The following is a 25383-nucleotide window of genomic DNA, read 5'->3' as shown; positions in this document are numbered from 1 at the left end:
CAAGAACAACAAAGTGCGCGGCCTTCTCGGTTGCAAAACCAGCAGAGCTGGAAACATGAAGTAAACCTCTCTCCCTGGAGCGACTGAGTCAGAGCGCACCGCACCTCCACGGAGCGGCGCTGCCATAACCGCGCCCCGGCGGGACGGCGAACCGTTAGGAGACGGTTGCGGGCATCGCCTCACGCGGGGCCGGACTTCACGCCTGCTCCGTGGTCGTGAAGCGCCTCGGGAGGGCGATGTGGCGGTAGGGCTGCGAGGCAGACACCTTCGCGCCCGCTGAGGTGAGGCGCGAAGACCCGCACGCGCTCTCCCCCTCAGCTCGCTCCCGCCGGCCGCCATTCGCCTCGATCCGCGCGTCCCGCCCGTCCAGCGCCGCAGAACCAATAGGAGCCGCCGAATTGTATGAGTGACAAAGAGGGACTGCCAATCAGAATTCGTCTTGTTGCTGTGTGAACCAGGCTCCGGCGGTATAAAGGCGGCCACGCGTTAAAGCTGTGGGTCGGAGAGTACGTGTCTCGGGGGGTGCCGGAGGTGGCGGTGGGGCCAGTGCGGAGCAGCCGAGCGCCGTGGGGGGATTTTAATCCGATTCCGGCCGGCCCGGATTTTTATCGCGAGCGGCTTTTAAAGTGAGTAGGGGCGGGCGGCGGCACGCGGGGGGAGGGGCGGCAGCGGACCGGATCAGACCGGCCCAGCCCTGCGGGGGGAGCGGCCTCGCTGACCGCCGGCCCCGCTGGTCTCTTGCAGGCGCCTCACGTCCCTCTCGCCTCTGCGGACGGGGCAGCATGTCCGAAGCGGAGCAGCAGTTGGCGGCCGCCGCCGGCGCCACCCAAAACGGACACGAAGCGGCTGAGAGCACCGGGGAGCAGCAGCAGCAGGCCGACACCGGCGGGGCCCCGGCGGCTTCGGCGGGCGCGGCGACAGCGGCGGCAGCGACAGCGGGAACGGCGGCGGCGGCAGGAGCCGGCCCTGCGGCGGGGACGGCGGGGGTAGCCGCTAGCCAGAACGGGGCCGAAGGCGACCAGATCAACGCCAGCAAGAACGAGGAGGACGCGGGGTAAGCGGAAGGCGGGAGCAGGCCGCACCCCCCCCTCCCCCCCCATCTCCCCGCCTCGGGCGCCATGTGCGGCGGCGGAGCGCGGTCGCTAGGCCCCGGCGCGGCCCTCGGGCGGGCGGAGCTCCCCGTCGGGCCCGGGCCCTGAGGGGGAGGGCGGCGGGCCGCCGCGCGGTGCAGCGCTCGGCCGGGCGGCGGAAGGCGGCCCGCAGCGGCAGCGCTCCCTTTGTTCTGGAGCTGCCTTTTGTTGGCGCCATGTGGTGGCTGGGGGAGGGGCGGCCGCGGGCCTTCGCCGGCTCGCGCTGTAAAATGGAAGGGATTTCCCTCGGCGCGCCCCGTGCCTCGGCCCCGGCCGCTTTTTAAAGCAGAGGGGAGGAGGGAAGGAGCCGCTCGCTGCTCGGGGTGGCGGCTGCGAACTTTGGGGGAGTCGTAGAGCGATTCCGTTGGTCGGCTGGACGCGAGCGTGCTTTGTGTAACCCCCGGAATAACCGGGGTGGCCGGCTTAAGTATTTTTGGAGGAAGAGAAGGGAAAACCACGCGAACGAGGTGATAACGCTGTGTGATGAAAGAGTGATTTTGGGTTACGTCTTCGCAGCATTGTCAGTAAACTGGTTATCGCTTAAGAGCGTTTTCTGGAGGAGTCAGTGTTTTGCTGTATTTTGGTAGCAGCATTTGTTCATGAAAAGATTAATTTATTTACCATCAAATTCGATCCTTTTCTTATCTGTATGAATATACACACTTGACATGAGAACTACGTGCCTGTTTCTGCAGAGACTCTTTGTGAATCTGGCTACTCACGTATTTAATTGGAACTTCCTTTGTTGTCACTGGACCCTGATTCGAAGGGTCATTTCCCTGAGGCTGAACAGAGCTGAAGCCGCGGGAATGCAATACATTTCTGTTTAGAAGGGAAGGAGAAAGAGTTACACGAGTGTCCTGTAACCTAGGGCCAAATGTGACTTTTCACAGCATCGAAGGATTGTGAACTACACTTGTGTAAGCTGTGTGAATTTTCTTTATGCATCTTTAGTGTACAGTGTGCCCTGAAAAGTGAGTGATGCTGTCCCCTTTGTCACATAGGATGTGATAAATGTCAACCTCAAACCTGTAAACTGAAATCTCTAAAGAAAAAGGAATAAAAACAACAATAATTATTCATAGAGATTGAATTAGGGGATAATTTAAGCCTGTGCTAAAATAACACCTGCCCAAGGTAGAGTTCACAGTGTAGGCAGTAAATACAGTTAGTAGCTGAAATGTGGTTTGATTTGTGTTGGTATGTGGGGAGGGGAAAAAGAGAGACTGTGCATTAACAGTGCAGTAATCCAGTTTGTGTGGCTGCTGAAGGGGAAGTGAAATACTAAGAATTGGTTTTAATTTCAGAAGCTCTATGCTGTGGCGTTCAAATACATGTAGGTGTGTTGATCATGCCACTTTAAAACCAAAATATTGCAAATCACAGTGTGGTATCTACTCCTGTGGTAAGAGATTATTTCAGCATGTGGCAGTACCTGTGTGTGTATGGTAGACCCGTCCTTAGGGCATGTGGCTGAAGCTGCCTGCAGATAAATTTTCATCTCCCAACCTTTGAATTTCTCTTGTACCTGTTCTGTAAGAACATCTAGTGATGCCAGGGCATGCAGTTGAAAACAACTGTCAGTCTGTTTACGTTTTGCACTGCTGCTTGGTCAGTAAGCTATTCTGATGAGAATGGAGCCATCAAGTTACCTTTTTATTATCTTTATTGAAAGGTTTAGTAAACTTTGCAAGGCCTTTTCTTTGAGGTCTCTGTAAGAAAAGCAGACTTGACTTAGGTCTTAAATACCATACTGCACTTCTTAGTTGGGATTGCATAAATTGATCTGAAAAAACTACAAATTTAGCCTATAAACCTTACGGCTTCCTCCAGTTCAATAAAAAAAAAAAGTGTGCAGAACAGATCCATCACATATAGTGATTGCCATTTGGACCTAAATGCATACTGGTTTTGGCAGGTCAGAGTTATACATTACTACCAAAGGCCAATTTTATTTTGATATAGACTAGTTTATAAAGTGCTGCTAGCTCCTACTGCCAGATTGTGGTTACCTCTGAACAGAGTAGTGACAACTTAAACTGGTTTAGTCTGTATTTAGGTTAAAAGGCTCCAATGCTTTTAAAAAGCTTGGTTTGTTACCTTGGAAACTCTGAAAATAGAAAATAGTCATGCTATTAATGATTTTATTTAAGTGAGGCATTTGAAAAGTGCCTTGTTGACTGATCTTAGTTTTGCTTACTTTCAATTCTGTGTCGCACTTGAGTAGTTTCTAGTTCTTTGTGATGCTTTAGAGGTAATCTGTGTGGGAGTGCAGGTTGGGAAGTACTGTATCATGGCCTCCCATGAAGGCAAAGACTGGCTTAATACTGTTGAACTGATGAAGGTAGAACTAGATTCAGTAAGCAAGCAGGAAGAAGTGCACAGTGTACTTGTTAAGGCAGGTCCAAAGTCCCGTCTGTTGCAGGAGACTGTTCTTAGCCATCACAGATATCCGGTTTAAGTTCTGCAGGTTGTTCTTATGGCTAATATTTTTACATTCATTTGTCCAAATTAAGATAGATCTTAAGTATTTTGGTGCCCTTTTCTAGCCTGAGCACTTTGAAAGCAGTGTATATGATCTCAGTTCCTTTCAAAAAGGAACAGGCAGTAATTGATAATTGATACTGCTTTGTTGCAAGTAACAGAATCACAGTGGAAGAACATAAGTTACTGGTGAGGAGTATTTGAAGCCATTTTTACCATTTTTTACAGCGTGTCATAAATTCCAGAGTGCACTGTAATTCCCGCAAAGAAGAAGGAGGGCAAAAAAGCAAACCCTTGTGTGCTCCTGTAGTGTTAGCTTTTGATAAGATGCAAAAGTGTTTAACCTTCAGTAACGGGACCTGTTCTGACAATGCTGCTGAGGCGTGTACCTCTGTGAGCATCTTGCTACACGTGCTTTTTCTGTAGTACTTCCTGAATCTAAATAGTGCTTCTCTTTGAAATTTCAGGAAAATGTTTGTTGGTGGCCTCAGTTGGGATACAAGCAAAAAAGACTTGAAAGATTACTTCACCAAGTTTGGTGAGGTAACTGACTGTACGATAAAGATGGACCCTAACACAGGAAGATCCAGAGGCTTCGGATTTATACTCTTCAAAGAACCTGGGAGTGTTGAAAAGGTGAGTTTAATCTCTGTTCTCAGTTTCTCTGATTCTTAAGTTAAAGGAAAATCTTCTAGCTTAAGGTTAACGTAATTAAACTATCTTTTAGGTTCTGGAACAGAAAGAACACAGGCTAGATGGACGACTAATTGACCCCAAGAAGGCCATGGCAATGAAAAAGGATCCAGTGAAGAAAATATTTGTTGGTGGACTTAACCCCGAAGCCACAGAAGAGAAAATCAGGGAATACTTTGGCGAGTTTGGAGAGGTGTGTAATGTTGACAGTACTGTGTTTCAGTGTCCAGTCAGACAACAACTGCTGTTCAGATTACTAATAATTTGCAAATTGCAAACTATTAATTTCAGATGTGTCAAGCCTTTTGTAACTGATCCAGAGGCTTCTGTGCCTTGAAAGCAAGGCAGGCACTGTACTGAATGCTTACATTGCTAATTAGGTACCTCATTTGAACTCAAACCACCCTATTTTATGTTAAAATACTTCTTAAGATTTGTAAAGTTAGTTGAAGCCTCTGGCTTGAAAGATAATTTTCCTATAGAAGAACATTGCAACTTTAGTGTTGCTTAATATGTGCAGATATGAAACTTGCAGTTTTACTGTTCAGATGCCATACACTTTAGGGTTCTACTAATATTTGAGTCTAAAACAGTATTTCATGTCTTCAGATTGAAGCAATTGAACTTCCAATGGATCCAAAGACCAACAAAAGGAGGGGGTTTGTGTTCATCACTTTCAAGGAAGAAGATCCAGTGAAGAAAGTTTTGGAGAAGAAATTCCATAACGTCAGTGGAAGCAAGGTAGTGACTTAGATTTGTGCATCTTTGACCAGGCTGTTAAGCAGAATGCCACTACGCCTTTACTCTGAAAAAGATTCTGTAAACCTATGATTTCAGAGTAGCCAAAATACAATAAGGATAGCTTGCAATTTACTGTATTTTTGTTGCTCTGTGTTCAGCCACAGAGCCTGCCAAGTTCTTTGCCAGTATTTGTGGCTTTAATATTTAAGTGCTCTTGCCTTTTATAAGTAAAGGTTTTAATTAATATATATGTGTGGAAAAACTGGCTTGTTTATATATCACTGTGGTGATATAAGCCATCTGAATAGATCCATGCTCTATTTTCATCATAGAGTAACTGTATAAATTCAAGGCTTACTGGTACTAACTTCAGGAACCAGAGGGGAAATATATGCTCAGCAGTCCCTGGTCAGCTGGCTGTGTGAACCACTCTAACAGTGGTGTGACATGCTCTGAATGGCTGATGGTGCTTATCTGTGGGAGCAGCTAATATGGGTTTGGGTGTCAAGCTAATGAAGACTGGAGGCAAATAATGTGTCCCTCTTATTTTGCTCTGTGCTCATTGTTAACTATCTATACACTAACTTCAGAGTCCTTTTAGAACTTTTCATATGGCCCCACATAGTAACTTAAACATTTAAGGCCAGACCATTTGACACAGCTCAGGGTCAAGTTTTGGTACTTACCTGTTTATTTGGTTTGCCAGACTCTGTAGTTAGCCATAAAGTTTGCCAGAAGAGGTAGAGTCAAGTGTGAAAAGAACTGAGAAATCATATATCTTGCCCCTATGGCTTGTTTTTGACATAAGATAATAAAGCCAGCACGTTACCTTAAAGCAGAATCCAATGTGAAGAATTCCAGACAAGGTTTTCTGAGGTACCATCACAGGGCGTTGTTCCTTTCACTGCTTCCTCTCCAACTGTGCATAGATCCAGGAAGTAGAAGCTGGCTGATAACTGGAGCTTGGAGGCCAGTCTTGGAAACTTTAATTCCAGTTATTTTTAATTATTTGTAGTATTGGATAAGTTATGCTTTCAAGTGTTGGATAGTAAAGTACACTTAACCAACATGTATTCATATTATAGGTTGCACGAATGCTGCCAAGAAAACTCATTTGGCTTATTTCTCAGCCTTGCTGGTAGCCCTTCAGTCAGCACAGCTCAGGTGGAGCAGTCCAGCAGCTTAGTCCTAGAGGTTCTGCACGATGTGGGGCAGCCTTGTAGTCACCCCAGAAGCAGTAATGGCTATGCTGAGGAGACCTTCTGGCATAAAGTAGTCTGATAGCAGTAGCCTGCACTGAATGGTAGATAGGGACTGACTTACCCTAGCCTGGGCAGCATGATAAATTGACTGCTTCTGGATGTGCAGTAATATTGTCTGTGTGACAGGGAGTGCAGCATGAACACCTTTGCCTCTAGAATAACCTCTGGCTTTCCTAAGTGGCTAGGTTTGAGCAGTGCTGTTCTAAGACAAATAAACAATTCCTCCTTATTCTTTGTTTTCAGTGCGAGATAAAGGTAGCACAGCCAAAAGAAGTATACCAGCAGCAACAGTTCAGTAGTGGTGGAGGAAGAGGTAGCTATGGAGGAAGAGGCAGAGGTGGAAGAGGCGGTGGTAAGTATTACACACACTACTTTAGTATGGACACATTCAAACTAAGCTGTGTGTACTAAAATGGGATTTTGTGGATGGTTTTCCCTTCTATAGCTCAAAGTCAAAATTGGAATCAAGGTTATGGCAATTACTGGAACCAGGGTTATGGGAATCAAGGATACGGCTATCAGCAAGGTTATGGTGGCTATGGAGGCTATGATTATTCAGGATATGGGTATTATGGATATGGACCAGGCTATGATTACAGTAAGTAAAGAACTGTATTGGGTATAAGCAAGCGTAACTAATTAGCAGTTTAATGCATTTGTTCTCTTGTTCATAGGTCAAGGCAGTGCAAATTATGGGAAGACACCAAGGCGTGGTGGCCATCAGAATAACTACAAGCCATATTGATCAAACTTATTCAGGTATGCAGTGGCATGGTCTCTTTTGGAAAATGACTGCATAGGTTTTGTATACAATGCTGTAGATGGTATTTCAGTTCTGTACCAAATTTAACTTTACAATAAATTTCTATGGCCTGTTAAATGTGCATCTTACTTGGAAGAGCTCCCTGGAAATGTTTTACATGTTTAATACTTACAGATAACTAGTTGTTTAGACAGTGTGGTGTGTACATTTCAGCCTTGCTGAAGATATTAATTAATGATTTTATTAATAGGTTAAACTGAAACTGATTTTGAGGGTCTGCTTAAAGCTGCAGCTCTGCATCTAGGGACTGCCTCTTGGAGTTAACTATGGACTCTGCATTACTCCAGTTGTACAGAAAGAGATGCATCTTAGGGAACCAGTGTCACTTTCCACCTTTTTATTTTGTATTGTTTTTGTGTCATACATTTCCTGTAATGGAAGTGTTAATTTTACTGTACTTTTTGGTACCTTTTTGGAATCTAATGTATTGTAAGGTATTTTACATGTGTTCTGATTCACCATGACATGGATATTGAAGCTATCCTAGCTTTTGAAATAAAAAAGGCGTAATCTAGTGTCTTGTGCCATTCTTCAGCTATGTATTAGTAATACAGCAGTATGTTTTTCCCAGAACTTAGTTCATGGCAGTACCTTGATAGATGAAGAGTTGGGCTTAATGCTTTTTAATCTTGAAACTAGAGGGCTGTGTTGGTAGGTAGTTGTGTTGACTTGAGCAGTCAAGTGGCAGCTGAAAACTGCAGTCACTTCTGCCTGGAGGTTATGGAAGAGAGCCTGGGTGGCAATCCCCAGCTGCTGGGGCTGTGATGGTGGCTCATGTTCTAGACAGGTACAGGGGTAGCTGTAGTACTAACTGTAGTAATGCCTGCAGTGGAAGGCTCGTGTGGGTGGAGCCAGAGGTTTAAGTTTCAGGTAGGGCTTGGCAGACTAGACAGCCGTGCAGGAATAGGCTTAAGAGGTAGGCAAGAAGCTAGCTACACTTCTTTCATGTTTCAGCCTCTTGAGTCAGAGACTTCTAAAAGTTCTTAATAGTATGTATATGTCTTGAAAGACAGGTTAGACAGACATTAAATTATCAAGGCAAAGCCTGGATTTTTGCAGTCCTAACTGTGTACAAAAAAACACAGTAAAGAAATTTCACCTGAAGCTGTAGAAGGAAAAACAAGAAAGGTGCATCTAATGATAGAAGTCTTTTTCTAGAGATAAGTGACAAGCTAGAGATATGCTTTCCTGTTTACTGATTAGCCTTACTACTATTTTTAGGTAATAACAATTACATGATTTGCTTGTCTGGTTGCAGAGTAGTCCTGATATCCCAGTTTAAAAGCATTCCAAGTAGTAAGTGCTGCTGCACAAAGTTAATTTCTAATCTTTCTTGAAATAATAGTTGTTTTTTTTTCTTTTAATGTAAGATTTGATCAAACAAACCAGCAGTGGAACCAAATCAAGTCACTTAGGAAAGAGAATAAAATATATTAATAGTGATCTTCCCTTTTTTTTTCATAAGGGAAGCAACCGTTCCTACAGGAACAATAATGTGCTGCTCCCTGCTGGCTGTCCTTGAAATGAAAAGCTATAAAGTTAAAAGTCTGTAAGACTTGACTGAAGTTACATAAGTTGTGAACTTGAACATAAAAAAGACTGAAGCAGGTTTTTAAGTGAGTAGTGGGCACATCAGCTTTACAGTTGGAAGTATGTAAGAAAATGCCCAACTTGAAAAATATAAAACTATAGACAACTGAAACAAATATTTAGAAGGATTATTATTGAAGCCTGGAAAGTGAAGTGCTTTATTCTGTTGCATCCTTTTACTTGTTTTCTTTCTAAGTAAGGGTTAGAATACCTTTCTAGCAGATGGTTTGCCCTCTGAAGGGGGATAGTGTTATTCCAGGACCCTACTGCTGCAGTATTTTTGTCTTGTGTATTAGCAATAGCTTGTCAACCTGTTACTGGTTCCCTTTGGAAGTGGATCCTGAAGTAATGCTTCATTTCAGTGGTTGGACTAGATGACCTTAGAGGTCTTTTCCAACCTAATTGATTCTGATTTTTTGGAGGTGACATGGCCTCAGGCAGAAATGGGTTACTAGCACTTGGATAAAGAGCTTGGTTTCCCTTTTCTTGTGTAAAAAGTGTGTGATACAAAGAAAAATCTTACTGTCAGATGAAAGCAAGGGCTTGTATGCAGAGTTGTTTCTTAAATGGCTGTAATGTACTGTTAATTTACTAACTACTCAGATCTTTCTTGAGGACAGTATTTCCTAAAAACAGCTGAGGGAGCTGTGACTTTGAGCAGCCTGTTCCTCATGTGGCTGGGGCTAAAGCTCTTTACTTCATCTGCTCATTGAGACCTTGTTGATTATACTGCTACTAGGACCTACTAGCTTGAAATTGCTTACTGAAACAACTGATCAGAGGAGCCAGGGAAAGGCATTTCCAGGAATGGAGTTACCATTGGTAGCAGCAGATAACAACAAAAAAAACAGCCAGTTGGCTCATGTTAATTTTTAAACAGGCATAACCTAAAAAAGCATGAGTTTGGAAAACATAGTTTATAGCAGCTACTAGAAAGATACTGCTTTAAAACCAGTTTTAGATACTCTGTTAAATAAAAGCCAATCCTACATCTGTCAGTTGAACATTTATTTCTCCTAAAGCTTTCACTTAATAATAAGATAACTGAAAAAAGAAAAAAACATAAACACCACAAAATCAAAGGTTAACTTATCTGGTCTGAGGCATACTACGATGATGACTAAATGTACATTATCACAGTAGAATAATTTTTCTTAGTCTTGAAACATGTATGAAACCTATGGAAAGAAAATAATGTTACGTTTTCCTTATAAAGCATCATTAAAAGAGATCTATTTCATTGCCTCATTTTCACTTACATACAATGTAAGTGTTGTACTGGTAGTATACTTAGTAAGAGGCTTCTTTGCCTTTTTTTTTTCTTTTGTAGAGAAGTGGTTTTTTTGCTTATTTTAGATTTGCAGATAAGCACATGAAGTTATTAGGTATCTAAGTTAAACTGATACTGTGAGTAATCCTTCTGTTCTCAAGAATCCATAGTACTAACAGCTGTATGTCTTTTTATTAACTTGCTAAATAAAATACTAACACACTTTTCTTGTGCCTGCTATACTGCTATTGCACTGAACTGAAAACATGCTTTTCCTTAGCATAGGGCCATAGCACTGTGAATCTAGTGTGGTGCTTGAAGCTAGCTGATTACATTCATATCCAGGTATCTAAAACTTGGTTAAAAACACATTCAGTTGTCTTCTGGTTGGTGTTGGTTTAAGGAAGTACCAGGTATACCAAAGTGGTGTTATCAAGGTGTTAACTGTAAGTGTACGCTGCCCTTAAGTGTGTGGTAAGATGAGAAGCAGCTTGATGCTCTGCAGGCTACAGAGGGACCTCAACAGATGTCAGAGTTTGGAGGATGAAAAGGTCTTTGTCTTACTGATGCTCAGAAACTGGTGGGTATAGGGGTAAGCTGAAGCTTAATCAAGAAGTAACAGCTGTAAGCCTGAAATGATTCTGTGTGGTTTAAAGAACGTGGGAGCTTATAATAGTTTTATGAAGGGCTTTAAGCAGTACTTGGACTACTACTTTAAGTGGAGGTTCCCAAATTGTGGCATCCAGAATGTACAGTGTTGGAGCGCATGTTCTTAAAGGCAGTTATAGGAAGACTTGCTGAGAGATAGCATCCATCTGACACTAAACAGGCACTGTATGAAGCTGCAGCAGCTTCTGTCTGAGGCTGAAGACAATGAGCAGCTTGCTCAAGAGTTGTCATAGCAGTAGGCATTTCTGAGATTTGTTGGACCTAGCTTGAAAGCAAATGCATTCATACAGTGTTACACTAGAAGTGTCAGACTAACAGAAGTAAGCTGTGAATTGCAGGTGCAATCTAGTCAGTGCTTCCAGATTGCCAAAGATCTCTGAACTGATTTCAAGTAAAAGCATCTCTGAGTAAACTTGATCCTGCTCTACTGCCAGGGTCAGTGCCTGGGAAGCATGTTTAGAAATATTAACTTGTAAATAGAAACATGAAGAGTGAATATAGATAAATACCTGCTTAGCTTGAACCAGTGGATGTTTTCTCCTGCTGTGGATGATCCTTTTCCATATCTGGAAGGACAACAAGCAACAGTTTAACAGACTTGGCATTGAAACAAAGTTTTAGACTCACTTGGTTGACACAAGTGCACATTGAAATTCTTGATGATGGCTCTCACAGTGACATTTGGTTAGCTTTGACAGTTGCTCTAAGTGAGCTCTGACCTCTGCCCAAGCAAAACTTTTGAAAGGTATATGCATCTTTGGAGCAGAAAGTTCTTCCTATGTGTTTAGTGTCTGCCATTTTGGCTTTGTTTCAGGACTTCTGAAAAGCAGGTTATGCTGTTCAGTCCAACAACAACCTCTATATGGCATTTTGTTACCTGTCTTACCTGTTAGAAGTTTGTCAATGGTGTCCACTACAAATTTTGCATCCTCCACAGTGAAACACATTGGGGGCTTGAATTTAAGTACGTTTCTTCCTGGCCCATCTGTACTCAGTAGAATATATTCTTCCTTAAGCCTGGAAAGACCAGTAACAGAATTATGTTCACCTTTTGCACAGTTGAGATAACTTTAAAACCCTCATTATGGTGGCTGTCCAGACACTGCTTCTCGGTGCTGACTGGTGTTAATTGGCTATACTTCAGCAGCTATTGAGTGGCAGGTTGCTTTGAAACTGCTTGTCCAGCACACTGAAAGACCACATGATTGTTGCATGTACCTTGTTATTAAATGCTCTGCTTCTTCTGTGGCTGGGGTCCTTTCTGCTTGATCTTTAATTAAGTCCACTCCAATGAATAAGCCAGAACCTCTTTGAAAGAAATGTAAATAGTTTGTGTCATAAGAAGGAACTGCAAGTGAACCAAAGGACTGCAAGGTACAGTTAAGGTTTGGTCTCACAAGTCTGAGAACTGTGGATGGTTCCTGGCTACTTTTTCTATTAAAAAAAAAAAAGTATAGCAGTTTTGCAGAAATGTGGTGTATGGAATGGGCTTGTTCTGTGCTGGCATTCTGAGTAGATGAATGATAAATACATTTTTTCATCCCACTGAGGAATTGTGTAATTCGTGCCCTGAACTACTTTCCTGTTTAAACTTTGTTTTTGCAACTAATATATCAGAAGTGTTATTTCCTAGAGATGCACAGAAGTTAATAAAGCAAAAGTAGCCTAGAGTAGCAAAGTTTATCAGACTTTTGATTAGCTCAGTAATCCAATTGAATTGTTTTGTTTTTTGCTAATGCCACAGCTCTGAACAGTTTTGTAAAACTACATCATTTTTTTTTAACTTAGTCATGATAAGCCAAACAAAAAGCAGCTAAAAATGTAAATAAGGTGCTTACCTGACATCACCAATGATGGGGTGCTTGATTTTTTGCTCCTTGAGTAGCTTCATCAAGAAGTTGCCAACTTCTGTGGCATGAACCTGAAGCTGTTCCTTCTCTATCACATCTAAAACAGCTAATCCAATGGCACATGAAACAGGGTTTCCTCCAAACTGAGTTCAGGAAAGGAACACGTGCAATCTTGTCAGTGAAAGCATAGCATCAATGATAACGAAAGCACACTAAGATTTATATCTGATGATTAAAAATTTAGGGACCAGAAAGATGCAACTAATATAAGCAATGGGTGATGACTATTAATTAAAAACAAACTCAACAATTCTCATTTTTAGTACTGACTCCTGTTTAAAAAGAAAAAGGAGACTGTGGTCAATTTTTACTTACTGTGTTGAAATACTCTACTCCCGTGGCTGCAAATGCTTCTGCAATTTCTTTTGTTGTTGCTACACAGGCAATAGGGTGCCCATTACCTATGGGTTTCCCCATAGTGACTATGTCAGGTATAAAGTCTTCTCCCTGAAGCTGGAATGCCCAAAAGTGCTTGCCAACCCTGCCAAAGCCAACTTGAATTTCATCAGCAACAAATATACCTCCTGCCTTGTGGACATGCCTGTAATGTAACAGTTATTATATGCTAGGAAGAGAGCGAACACAAATATTTTCTGTTTTACAACATGCAGAAAGCATTAATTTGCAAACTTCTTGAAAACAAACTTTGCAAAGGAAAACTTCTGTACAGCCTAAGCAGATACCTGTGCCCTTCAAAGACTTAGGTTCTAATGAATGCTTTTACAACTTTTTTTCTGCCTGTAAAGCTATATGCTACAGGAGACAGAAATTCTTATGTGTATGTAGGATGGATTTTACATTTGAAAAGTGAAGATAAGGAATGACTGAGTACTTACTCTGCAACTTTCTGAAAGTAGCCCTCGGGTGGGATGATTTGACCACCAACACTTGGCAGAGATTCAGCAAAAAATGCAGCAATCTGAAACATGTACCGTGTAATGACTGAACACACACCACGGGACTCGTGGGAGTTGTGTTAACACAACCACAGAATGGAGGGGTTGGAAGGGACCTCTAGAGATATCCAGTCCAACCCCCAGCCAAAGCAGGCTCCCTGTTAGCACCACTGACAGCCACTTTTACTGATCTCTTAAACAAGACAAAAAGTCAAGGACGCCACTTCTTACCTTTCTGCCTTTCTTATGTGCTTGCTTAATAATATTTCTCACTTCATCAGCATAGGCTGTTACTGGATCTTTGTGGTCCTCTCTGTAGAGCCCTCTGTATGTGTCAGGAACAGGAGCCTATGCAAAGGAACAGTGTTCTGTTTTCAGTAAATCATAAGTCTTCATTTAATTGACAAGTAATCAATAGTTATAGGCTGAAGTACGTACCACGTGGACCCATTCCTTTTGTCCTTCTAGATTTCTGAATTTATATGGGCTTATGTCAATCAAGGATGTCAGATGTCCATGGTAAGCACTTAAAAAACAATCAGCAGAACTAATAATTTCCTCATTATCAAGAGTTCTTTAGGCTTAACATTACTGACATCTAAAGAGTAGATGAGTTACATCACCTGGTAGGAATTCAGTTACTAGCTGAGAACAGCTGTAGGGTTTCTAAGGGATGCAGGCAGACAGCAGACCTTGTCACTGGTTTTCCAGAGCCAGCGACTAGAATCACAGCAGTGTAAGTCACAGACAGTGTTATAAGATGGCAGGAGCTGTTGTTTCTGGCCTGCTTCTGGATATATTCCAACAATGGAATTTTTGGTTTCTTTGGCTGTCCTGCTGTAATATTTTACCACTCTTGAGACATAGGGAAAAGCTTTTCTGCCATATCAGAATTCAAGTTTCTCCTTCTGTCCACTGTGTCTTTTTCCTGTCACAGTGCAGCTTTAGGACCTGACTTTACTGGGTTTTTTGTGCCTTCCCCTAAGCATAAACAAACCTAAGATTGTGAAACCCTCAAGTCTACAGCTTGCCCTCCTGTGGTGACAGGCCGGTGCTGGCCTTGTTTCAGCATGGCAAAGCCTGTCCTGTGCTGGAGAGCCCTAGCTGCATGCAGTACTTTAGAAACGGCCTCTCAAATACTGAACAGAGGAAAATTGTCTCAACTTCCTAGATACATTCTTTCTACAAGAACAAGTGCTCTGACACAGGTCAAAACTGAGCCTTGTAACCACCAGTGGATAAAATTGCCAACATACTTACTGGTCTAGAACTATGACATCCTCATGCTTTGTAAACTGTCGTGCCATTCTCAGGGCAAGATCATTAGCTTCAGATCTATAATAGAAAAAAAAAAAGGGGTGTTTGTTTAATTGCAGATACTTGAGGTTGGAAACTTGCAGAGAACACAGAACTAGATGCCAGGTACTGACAGATCCCTGAGTAATCCCCTGAGCAGTGCTCTGCGCTCATTAGGCAGGGCTGCCTAACAGAGCAGAGACCAAAAAAAGCTGGGTTGCAGAAACTACTTGGAAGCAGTTTGCTATTTATTTTAACTTGGAGGTTGCTTGGGAATACTGGAACCTCCTCCACACAAGTAGAAATGTGTGTTGTAACACTGAATTTTGATGATGGAAGAACTGTCAAACTCAGAAAATGTGTCAGACCAGAAACAAATACAGTAAAAATCCTCACAATAATGTAGTCCAAGGCCTTAGAAATAAAAGCTATACAAAGAAAGCACTAGCTCAGTCCTCTGATAGAGAGCTTGGTAAATACAAACTTCAGAGCTGCAGAAATTGTAAAAAAGACCAGTTTCTTCGTAATCCAAACAACTTAAAGTGAAAAGAGTTTACTTTTTAAGCTACTCATCACTCCACAGCAAGCAGCTGGCTGCTGATATACTTGTCTTTATATAACCAGGGCAAAAACAATAGCAATTCTGATACACCTGACTTACCCAGAATTCAAAAAATAAAAGGTGCTCAACTTCTCAGGTAGCTTTTCTGAAAGTCTCTCTGCATAATCAATCAAGTTGTCATGAAGATAACGAGAATTTGTATTCAGCAATTGGTTCTGCTCGTGGGCTGCTCTTACTACATCGGGGTGACAGTGTCCAACTGCAAGAGAGGGGAGAGAGGCTTGAGAGTTCTTTATTATGCATGGTGGCTTTTAGCAGGCATATACTGACTTTGTGCTTACATTTCTCTTAATGGTACAGAGCTGCTGTCACTGGTGTTCATATTTAATCAGTTAGACATTAATGATGTACCAACACAGGACAGCATTGGTATGACTTGAAAGCTCATCAAAAATTTTCATTGTTCAGAAAGCTTTATATTGGTTGCTGTATGTCATGGCTGGTGGCTAAATACTGAAAGTTGATATAATGAAACAGTGCCCAATTTTATACTTTGATTTTAGACATCTGAATAGTTGTATTTGCAGATAATACCATCAAATAATTACTACTGTCAGTATGTATTGTCACTGCATATTGACAGTAATATGGGGTGTGTCTGTCAGCTGTGACCAGCAATTTCAAGTACTGTTAGAAGGAAACATTCCTAAAACACAAATAATGCACTGTGCTGAGCTGTGGCCCTTCAGTAGTGCCCTTAGAGACATCTGTGAGTACGACCAACCGCCCTTCATTAGTTTTACAGTTAGGTGCTTGACCTGAATTGTCTCACACAGAGCTCAGTGAAGTTTAGATTAGCAAGTCTGGAAGGCATCATGTTCACGTGAGCAGAAGTTTCTCAAACTAAGTGCTCAAGAAGGATTTCTTCCACTTTTCCAATTAAACCACCACTTCCCCAAGCACAGTGGAACGGTGGTGAAATGTACTGATTGGTCCTGGCTCTGATTAATAAAAATGTACTGAACAGTGGGATTCAGCTTACCATGAGCAACGTTGTTTATGCAGTCGAGGTATTGCCTTCCATCCTCGTCATACATGTACTGGCCTCTTGCCTTTACAATCTTCACTGGATCATTAGAGTAAAACAGCTTGCAAGAAGAGCTGTGTAAAGCACCAGAAAGCAAAATAAGCCTTAGTGAAGCCCCCCAGTCACCTAGAAATACTCAGTGCAGTTCATCAAGAGGGAGACATCACCCCAACACAGCAGCACGTGCCTTCCTCCTCCTGGCCCCTAAAGCACAGCTTGGGATGGGGAAAAGAACAGTCTTTGTGCTCTGACTCGATAGCCAAGTTTTGTTAGGCTTGCAGGCACAAAAAGTCACTCCTGAACAAAAAATCCTTCATTAGCAATCCCCAACCACAGCGTGCAGACAGGACCTGGCTCTAACTGTGGTTCTTTGGTGTCTACGCTGGCTGCATGTCCCTTAAACTGTGCCCATCCCTTACCTTATTAATCACTTTCATTAGCTCTTGGTTTTCTTAGTAAAGGCACAGCACAGCTGGTTCTGACATCAGCACAGAGCTTCAGTAACATTACAAGAGGCCTTGAGTGATTTTGTTTAAAAGTCTGGGCCTGTTGAAGTGAGCTTGTGTTGTTTCACTTCTTAACACATCCGCCTAAGGACAGCTGTAGGATTTAATCAGTGCTGAAGGACAATGCCAACCTGCAATACTTCATTTAGTAAACAGTGCTTAGAAAAGTAAGAGGAAAATAGCACAACATATTGAAAAGTATCAATTAATTTTAAGAAGTTGGCATTAAAATAAGACAGCAGTTCTCAGTCCCTCCTGTACAGGAATCCTACAGCCTCTGTAGGCACTGCAGTAGGATGACAGAACAGGTTTGTCACTACAGTCACGCTGACAGTTCAACCTGTGCTAAGAAGGCAGTAACAGGGGGTCAGGAACAGGGCAAAGGAGTTACAGAACTTAATACCCAGAGTGGTGTCAGCCCCGTGCAGCTAGCACAGATCTCATGGCACACGAACCCCAGCCTGCCTTCAGTCAGCACGAGGCTGTGCCCACGGAGGTAGCGAAACATTCCTGTGGTCAAACAGAAACGCTTTGCTGCCATTCCCGGTAGCATTCTCCAGGGCCAAGGATTTTTAAATCCTTTGGAGCAAAGCAAGTGGCTGAAAGCCTGGAGGTGTCTTGTGCTTAATGTAGTGAGCTGAGCGCGATGTACGGGAATTCTGGCTGTTACTGACAGGTGGGCTCTCACTGTGGGTCAGCAGCACGGATTGCTCGCTGAGAGCCAAGCGGCCAAAGAGCCGCTTCGTAGCAGCTCCGGCTCCCACAGCACGCCGTGCCGTCCGCGTTTGGAGGGATCTCGATGCCAGTTTCGTGACCTTCCTTAAACACCGGCTATCTGAGTAAAGCCCGGGCTCCGCTCGCTCTCAGCACCGTCTCTACCCCAAAACCGAAATCCCGGAGCGGGGAGCACTCAGAGCCCCGCGCAGCGCTCCGCGGGGACCCTTGCTACCGACACTTACCCGATGAGCTGCCGCCGTCGGGCCAGGGTCTCCTGCCGCGAGCGCTGCGCTCTCATGGCCGCCGTGTCCGCGGCCCGGCCCAGGCGGGAGGAGCCGGCCCAGGGCAGCAGCCCGCCCGCCCCGCCGCCGCTCCCCCTGCGGGCCGCCGCCCGGCACTGCGCGGCGCTCGGCAGCGCTGCCCCTCGAGGCCGCGGCCCCGCCCGCTCCGAGCGGCCCTCAGCGGCTCCGAGGGCGGCGGCGTAACTCACCCGTGCTTTGGGGCTCCGCCTGCCGGGCAGGGCTCCCCTCCTGCGGCGTCAGGAGCGGTGACTTCATCACCCCGCAGCAGGTCCCGCGGCGCTGGGAGGTTCTGCGGTGGCGATTTGCAGTGGTAGCTTAGGGGTTAGAGCTGTATGGGTTAACACGCGTTCTGCTCCTTAAGCGACAGTACGAACCTCTTGTGTGGTGGTTGTGCTCCTGCACTCGGTCCACTGGAGAGCCCAGGCAATGGCAGCGGGTGGATTGAAGCCAAACGCTGCCATCAGCTGAGAGGGGACAGTCCTCTGCTCACGTTGGGATGGAGTTCCTTAAAGAAAAACGCAGAGATAAGAACCAGAAGGGACAGCCTGTGGCGAGTCCGTCTCTGCTGCTGTAGCTGTTGTATCCTTGGGAAAGTCATCAATGTGCCAGGCTTCATTCTAAAAGATATCAGATTTTAATTCTTATTTTTTCATTTCAAGTATGTGTGTGCATTCATTTTAAGCTGACAACAACTGGTAGGACTCAAAACATCTGACCACGTAGCTGCAGTTATTTGGTAAACACGGGATCACTTTAAGTGTTGCGTTAATGTGGGGAATCCCAAACCAAACTGCCATAGATTTAAAACTACCCTGAGCTTCAGCAGTAAAACACAGATCTTGCAAGAATCAATTTTTAAGTAACAAAAGACAGTAGAGGAAATACTAATAATGGCCATTAAGTTTTATTTGAACTCTTGTCTGGTTATGATACTTCACAGCTATTTATAATAACAACCGGAACATTTACAATTTGCTTATTCTGGGTTACAAACGCAGAGTTCATTATACATATTCACACAATTGTAAAAGCAACCTGTACAGAGAGACCACTGCTAAACATCAAGCCTTTGCTTTTAGTACAGAAAGCACAAGGAAATGTTTTTGGAGGTCTCGAGCTGATGTGCTGTCCATTGCAGCTTTTAAGCTAGAAATACATACTGCAGGACTAATTAATACCATTTTAACATGTTAAAACAATGGATAAGAAATACTGTAATTAATGCCTTCATTTTTAAAAGAGTTGTTCCCCAAAGCAGTGAGTAAATAGAACGCTCCTCATGGCATACACAATTAAAAATTACAACACGTTGCAAATAGAAATGCTACACACATTTTTTTTTTCCATTTTTAACACTTATGTGTATTTATGTATTTTAAAAGCGGTACCTTTTACAGAGGCTTACTCAGCGGTGTACACAATACCACGTAAATACAGCCACACAAACTGCTTCTCAGTGCCCAGCCTGCACACATGTACTGCACACAGCCCTGGCAGCTCCGACAGCTGCCCCAGAGCCGTGCAGCCATTCCCATAAATGAGGCTTGCATGACTTGCGAGAGGATTAAGCCTTATCAGCAGAATTTCAAACAAGTACAGATACATTTCTCTCAGTTGTGTCACTGAGAGTCGGATTTTCAGACCAGCAGCCACAGTTTCTCTCATGACATCATTTCAGAAACAGCACCTAAATGCTGAGCACAGAGCAGTTTTAAAACATTCGTACGCCCAAAGCAACTGAGCGCAGCAGAGCTGGTGGCTTTCGGTTCTGACTGGCAAATGTTCTTTGGGCTGAGCATTTGTCATACTGAGCACTTTTTTTCAGTAAGATACCAAAGAAGAACCCCAAACAGTAATGCAAGAAATTGCTGTTATGAAATTGCCTATACCATGGCATTCTATGAAACTGCCCAGCAAACACAACAGGACTGCAGCTCCCATTCGAACTAATGGCAGCTTACCATCTCTTCTGCCTAATTGGGAAATTCAGTGGGTACTTGCAAAGCCAGGTCCTACCTCTATTTCACAGCAGAAAAGCATATCTGATAGGCATCCCCTTCATAAACTCATGTAAAGCACGCTTTTAAAAATCAGATGTACAATTCAGTGTTTAAAAGAACAAAAACCCCCACTGTTCCTAGTGTCATTTACACAGAAGTGTATTTCAGATACTTGGGACATCTCCATTTTAATCTCCCATTAACAGGCACGTTATATAAGAAGCCACACACGGACATCCAACTTTGCTGTGACTGTTCCATGAAACAGCAACAGGGAGAACTCCTGCCACAACGTAGTGAGCAGGGATTAACTGTCCTAAGTCACAGGAAAACCGCAAATGTTAATGTATTTCTTATTCCACTCTGCTGTCAATAATGCCATTTCTTATGCATTGAAAACTCATGTTTCCCAGCTTCCCTGTGGTTTTTCCCCAGGCCCTCTACAGCAGTATAGAGTCCTACGGTCTATCAAGGCCGTCTCCCATTCATTTCCAAGTGTCAGGTTTTCAGCACTCGCTTTAGCTGCAGATTACACAACAGTCAGACCCTTCTGGTGTGCCATCTACTGAATGAAAGCATGGGAAAGCTGCAGTGGTTCACCCCAGAACACTAAAAGTAATTTTAAGCTCACAGGTACAGACTATATTCTCACTGGTTTGGTTGTTTTTTTCACCCCCTGGCTGTTACGAACCAGTCTAAATGTTGTTCTGTGAGGTTGCTGAGCTGATCGTCTCGCTTAAGTATCTTAGGCCTCTTCAAATCTTATCAAAGCACTTATCTCACTTGACAGTCTACCTGTGGACTTAACCTGCCCGGTTAAGCCTGGCAGTGCTACTGAACACACCGACGTGTATGTGACGAGTCAGTGTGAGGCCAAGCACAGCACAGGGCCTTTCCTGCACCCCTGCAGCCCCTGAGGGTGGTGGGACCAATCCTGCACCTGGCTGTGCCGGTGTAGGTCGGACCCAAGCCAGTCCCAGTTCAGCCAGATACATACAGTGTTAATCCAGGACAAGCTGCCTGCAGACATTGTATTTTTAATCATGTGTTGTTACTAATATTTTTGCATATATCCATAAAAACCTATTGTCTGTAAGGAAAATAATTCAGAGCTTTCAGTCTAATGTTTTTTGAATGGAAACTTGGCTGGCCACCTCCTTTTATTTGCATAATGCTTCAAATTAATTATCTGGGCAACAGTTGGATTTTAAAAAAAGTACAGCAGTATTTCTCCAAGAAGAAATATAAGGGTTAGGAAACAGATGAAAGTTTCTGTCTAAGCCCTCCTGTTGTGCAGCAATTGATTCAAACCTCAGAGTTATGCCAAAGGTGCCTCTGTGCCTAAGGAGCAGTGCTGATATTTTTGGGGGTAGGGATGATTTCCCGTTAGCATCGAATTTGCTCAAAAAGATGTCCTCCAGAGGGCAGCATTAAACCAGCATTCAGTGACCAGGGAAGCCACGCTCTAATGTGACTTCACCGTGAACGTACAGGACAGATACATTGAGAGCAAGGATGGCTCATTACCATCACAGCACATCAAATCTGGCATTTTAGCACTGTGATGAAGCGAGGTGTTACAGCTGGCTGAGATCTTTCATTGTGCCCCAGACCAGCACATAGGCATGAAAGCTGGGCTCATGAACAGACACGATTCCTGGGCACTGGATAACCATCAGGAACGCCTGGCGAGCGTCCTGTGTCATTCTCCATGTGCATCTCATCATTGCACAGGCTGCTTTGAGCCCCTGAAGCCTCACATACATCGTACTGGCTTGTTAATTTCCAATGCAGAACTTATGAAATTACAGAAGATAAAAAAGCTCAGTTAAGTATTTTATCTTTAGGTTTTCTAAAAAGAAAACACATTTGAAAGTCTGTTACCGTCGTAAGAAACGTTCCTATTTTTAAATACACAGGAGAAAAATCCATATGGAAAGAAATTCATTACCATTGTATATACAGCAATGATTAGAAGCAGTGTATACAGTAAGTCTTCCCCATGAAAATGAAGTATATGGCAATTTTTTTCTCTATTTTTTTTTCTTTCTAAGTTAAAATCCCAGTGTGATGGGTCTTAGAAACGCTGTCAGTTTGGACTCAGTTTTATCTACCACCTGTTTCACAGCCCAGAGAAACACTGGTGAACTAACCAGCCCAGCCTGGCGTTAGGTCAGCTGCACAACTCCAGCTAACCCCAGCACTCAGCTCACACTGTGGCAAGGGCCCTCCTGGAGCTGCCAGCACGCTCCTGGCACCAGACCGACCCACAATCACGACGTGTTTGGCACCGACACACACACACAGCAGTGCAGAGCAGACAAACCTCGCAGCTGCCTGTCCTGTCTGCTGGGAGCAGGCCGACAGCGTTATCTGTGCTCAAAGGGAATCACCACACTTCTATAGGCAGTTCAATCAGACCACTGGATGCTGTTCTGTAAACTAGAAAACCGGGATACTAACACGAGCTTGGCTTGGCTTCATTTCCCCCAAGACAAAGAACTTCAGCGTTTTAACCCAAATACGCATTCACTGATGAACCCACAAAGCGAACACATCAACCGCTGCAGCGACTGAGGGAAATCAATGGCTCAGTCACAGTGACCTACATTTCATCACGTCAGTCATCTTTATTGCTACTGACATCTAGTGGCAACACTTAGCTGCGTTTCGGAGTTCCTGTGAAACAGGCTTACATCCTCTAAAAAAAAAAAGAGAGGGGGAATTCCTGAGGGAGAAACGCAGTGTGAGCGGCTGAGATCATTCCTGAGTTTGGACTGAGGCTGCCAATACTACCAAAGTTAGCACTGATCTTTGTGAGCTGTCTGCATGTTCCGTGTTCTGAAAGGACCTACGAAAACACGTGCATTTGGAAAGAGAAAATAATGATCTGGCGTGAACCTGCTGAGCAAAGCACGTCCTTTTGAGCTCTTCCCAATAAGAGCATGACTGCTCTGAAACGATTTATTGTTTAACAACCTCCCCTGGAAATGCGTGCTTGGGAAGCACGTGGATCTAAACACATTTCCTCTTAGACTGTGCAGTCAATGCAGAGTGAGCAGTTACTCTGCAACTCAGCTCACAATACACAGACTGAGCACAGGGGTCCACATGGAGGACCAGGAAGCACTAGGAATGCAGGTTACAGCTGCAGTCCCTGGCAATATTCATGCCTGGGGACCTGTACCATGCCCTGTGTCCTGGAGCTCTGCTTACCCCTGGGTTTCAGCTGCTTTGGTGATGGTGGGGACTGATGGGTTAGGCCTGGGACCAGCAGACCCGTAACTTACCCGCCACTGGTTAGACCCTCATGGCAGCAGCAGACCTGAGAAGCAGTTTTGCACGGGCTGCTGGTCTGGACACACGCAGTCGTATATCTGAGGCATCCTGAGCACACCAGGCTTGCTGCTGGTGCGCAGGTGGTCCTGCTTTGCACACGCAGGATGCATCATATTCAGTGTGCAGCACAAACCCAGCAGAGGGCCTTGACCTGGGGATTTTCAAACGTTACCTCTGTGATGTTTGGCAGCTGAGGTGGCAGCACTCATGGGTATGGATCAGCCACAGCCCCACACTAGGATGCTGCTCTCAGCCTTCGTCCTGGGCTGGCACGGGAACATTACAAGGGAACAGGGAGGAAAAATCCTGGTGAAAAAGGATTTAAAAAGAGCTCTCCTGCTGTGCTAAGAGCAAATGGTGTGGGTTCTGTGGCAGCAGGCTCTGTGTTGGGTGGGGGAAGGCTACCATGCAGAGCGGTCAGAGCAATAGGTAAAGCACTGTTCTGGTATTCTGTATCAATGTTTTGCAGGCCTGGCAGTGGTCACAGTTGATGCCTACAAGCACTGGATATTCCACAAGTTGAAGACGGAATACTGACTTGTTTACCTGAAGATAATAGGACTTCGGGGGTATTTCCTCAGAGAAAATATAAATTTTAATATAATTTCATAAGCTTTGGAGGTTAGCTTGTCTTGTAGCTTCAGTGATATCAAACTTCTTTGAGTAGGAGCTAGATAGAAAGCTGTTTAGTTTTTGCCAGCATATGTAAAACAAGACTTTTCTATCTGCATTGTAGATTGTTTGTGGACACTTCCAGATTCTTGTGCTTTCTGCAGTCATTCTGGGGACTGAACTCTTACTGATATCAATAGAGGTTCCACGAACAGGACATCTGCAGGATACCAAGTGTAGAAGCCCATGGTGTGGTTTGGAGTAGTGAACTGCTTTAGTTTGGAGATGACTGGGGGAAAGGGGAAGAGCAACTGTACATTAAGGGAACAATTACAGATCTTCTTCCCAGTGACATCAACGAGAGATTTGCCTTCGACCTTCCACAGAAGAATTAGCTTTAATTTGGGACAGCAGAGGGGTTTTTCAAAAGCATTAAAAGCCAGTGGGAGCTCTTTCAGCAGCTCCATACGCCTTTAAAAACCCTCACACCAAAAGCGATAGCTAACATCATGAAATGGAAGTAAATAAAATGCATTTTCATTGCCGTTTGAGTTACACAATTCTTGTTTCTTGATTTGTTAGTTGATCTGAATACCATGACCAAGAATGTGGTCAGTAACTAACTGCTAAAGATGTGATATATAGCCACAAAGCAAGCAGTGTGTAGCTGTAGGCCCTGGGCAGTGAACAAAGCTAGATAAACGATTACTGCCTATGCCTATAAACCTTTTGTGTCCACACTGACCAAGCCAGTGCCCGATGCAGCATTTTTAACAGTAGATGACAAAAGCTCCCAGCTGACTGAAAGGATGAGCTCAAGAAAACTAGGACACAGTCACCAGACATCAGAAACCCAGTCTGTGTGGAGCACCGAGCACACTGCTGCTGCTATTCACAACACCAGGGGTAGAGTTACTTAAGCTAGATGGAGGCGTACAGGGCACATTCCCCCTAGAGCCATCAGTCACATCTCCCACTGGTCCTGCAGCACCAGCTGCCCAGAGATGCAAGGCAACCTCTTCACAGGTTCAGTTGTACTCTGCACCAAAAATGACTCCGTGTATCTACGTCTTTGTCAGCACAAAAATCAGGCTCTTAGTTTCACTTTGGCCTCCTACACGGAGCCTAGCAACTTCTATTGGGCTAAGGTATTTCCTCCAGAAACCATCTGTGAAATCAGAAAGGCATTAAAGCCATGGGGCTTCATTCCATCACTGCTCTGGTTAGGATTAGCCAGACTCACCATTAAAAAGCCATGGTTTGTTTTATGTGATTTTAAGTAGCTTCCACTTCAGCCATTGGATGCATCTTTGTACATCTTTCTCTGTTCATTTTAAGAACTTATTGCCATAAAGTATCTCCTCCTTGTAAAGGAATCTGATTGCCTCTTCATCTTCATTGTAAGCTGAACAGACTCGGCTGTAAGCCACTGTGTTCCCCACAAAATAGTTTTTCATGGCTCTTTCCTGCACAATCCCTGTTTTTCCAACACCT

At 44.0% G+C, this 25383-nt stretch overlaps 2 protein-coding genes across 6 annotated transcripts; one reads left to right on the top strand and one right to left on the bottom strand.

Annotated features, from left to right (window-relative positions):
- The first annotated feature begins 492 nt into the window (after nt 1-492).
- Nucleotides 493-24433, top strand: HNRNPAB (heterogeneous nuclear ribonucleoprotein A/B). Of its 4 annotated transcripts, none has more exons than XM_065734818.1 (9): nt 493-626; nt 745-1054; nt 4082-4250; nt 4342-4500; nt 4917-5048; nt 6554-6662; nt 6756-6908; nt 6985-7069; nt 24014-24433. In XM_065734818.1, exons 2-8 carry the CDS (start codon nt 783-785, stop codon nt 7053-7055), a joined length of 1065 nt encoding a protein of 354 aa, XP_065590890.1. In that variant the 5' UTR covers nt 493-626; nt 745-782; the 3' UTR covers nt 7056-7069; nt 24014-24433. The 4 variants fall into 4 exon arrangements, with proteins under 4 accessions (XP_065590890.1, XP_065590888.1, XP_065590889.1 ...); XM_065734816.1 differs by having other exon boundaries at nt 23747-24433; XM_065734817.1 differs by lacking the exon at nt 24014-24433 and adding an exon at nt 7324-7648.
- Nucleotides 9564-17950, bottom strand: PHYKPL (5-phosphohydroxy-L-lysine phospho-lyase). 2 transcript variants are annotated; one of them, XM_065734805.1, is made up of 13 exons: nt 17879-17950; nt 16369-16487; nt 15426-15585; nt 14729-14803; nt 13907-14015; nt 13700-13816; nt 13409-13491; nt 12888-13113; nt 12501-12655; nt 11881-11970; nt 11549-11679; nt 11172-11228; nt 9564-9901 (listed from the first exon to the last, which is right to left on the bottom strand). In XM_065734805.1, the coding sequence occupies exons 1-12, from the start codon at nt 17932-17934 to the stop codon at nt 11176-11178; spliced, it is 1374 nt and encodes a 457-aa protein (XP_065590877.1). In that variant the 5' UTR covers nt 17935-17950; the 3' UTR covers nt 9564-9901; nt 11172-11175. The 2 variants fall into 2 exon arrangements, with proteins under 2 accessions (XP_065590877.1, XP_065590878.1); XM_065734806.1 differs by having other exon boundaries at nt 13907-13994.
- Nucleotides 24434-25383: the final 950 nt, after the last annotated feature.

The sequence above is a fragment of the Cyrtonyx montezumae genome, unplaced genomic scaffold, assembly GCF_038088225.1.
Source record: "Cyrtonyx montezumae isolate F1298 unplaced genomic scaffold, pur_monq_1.0 scaffold_18, whole genome shotgun sequence".
Taxonomy (NCBI): domain Eukaryota; kingdom Metazoa; phylum Chordata; class Aves; order Galliformes; family Odontophoridae; genus Cyrtonyx; species Cyrtonyx montezumae.
This window is presented reverse-complemented; position numbering and strand designations above follow the sequence as displayed.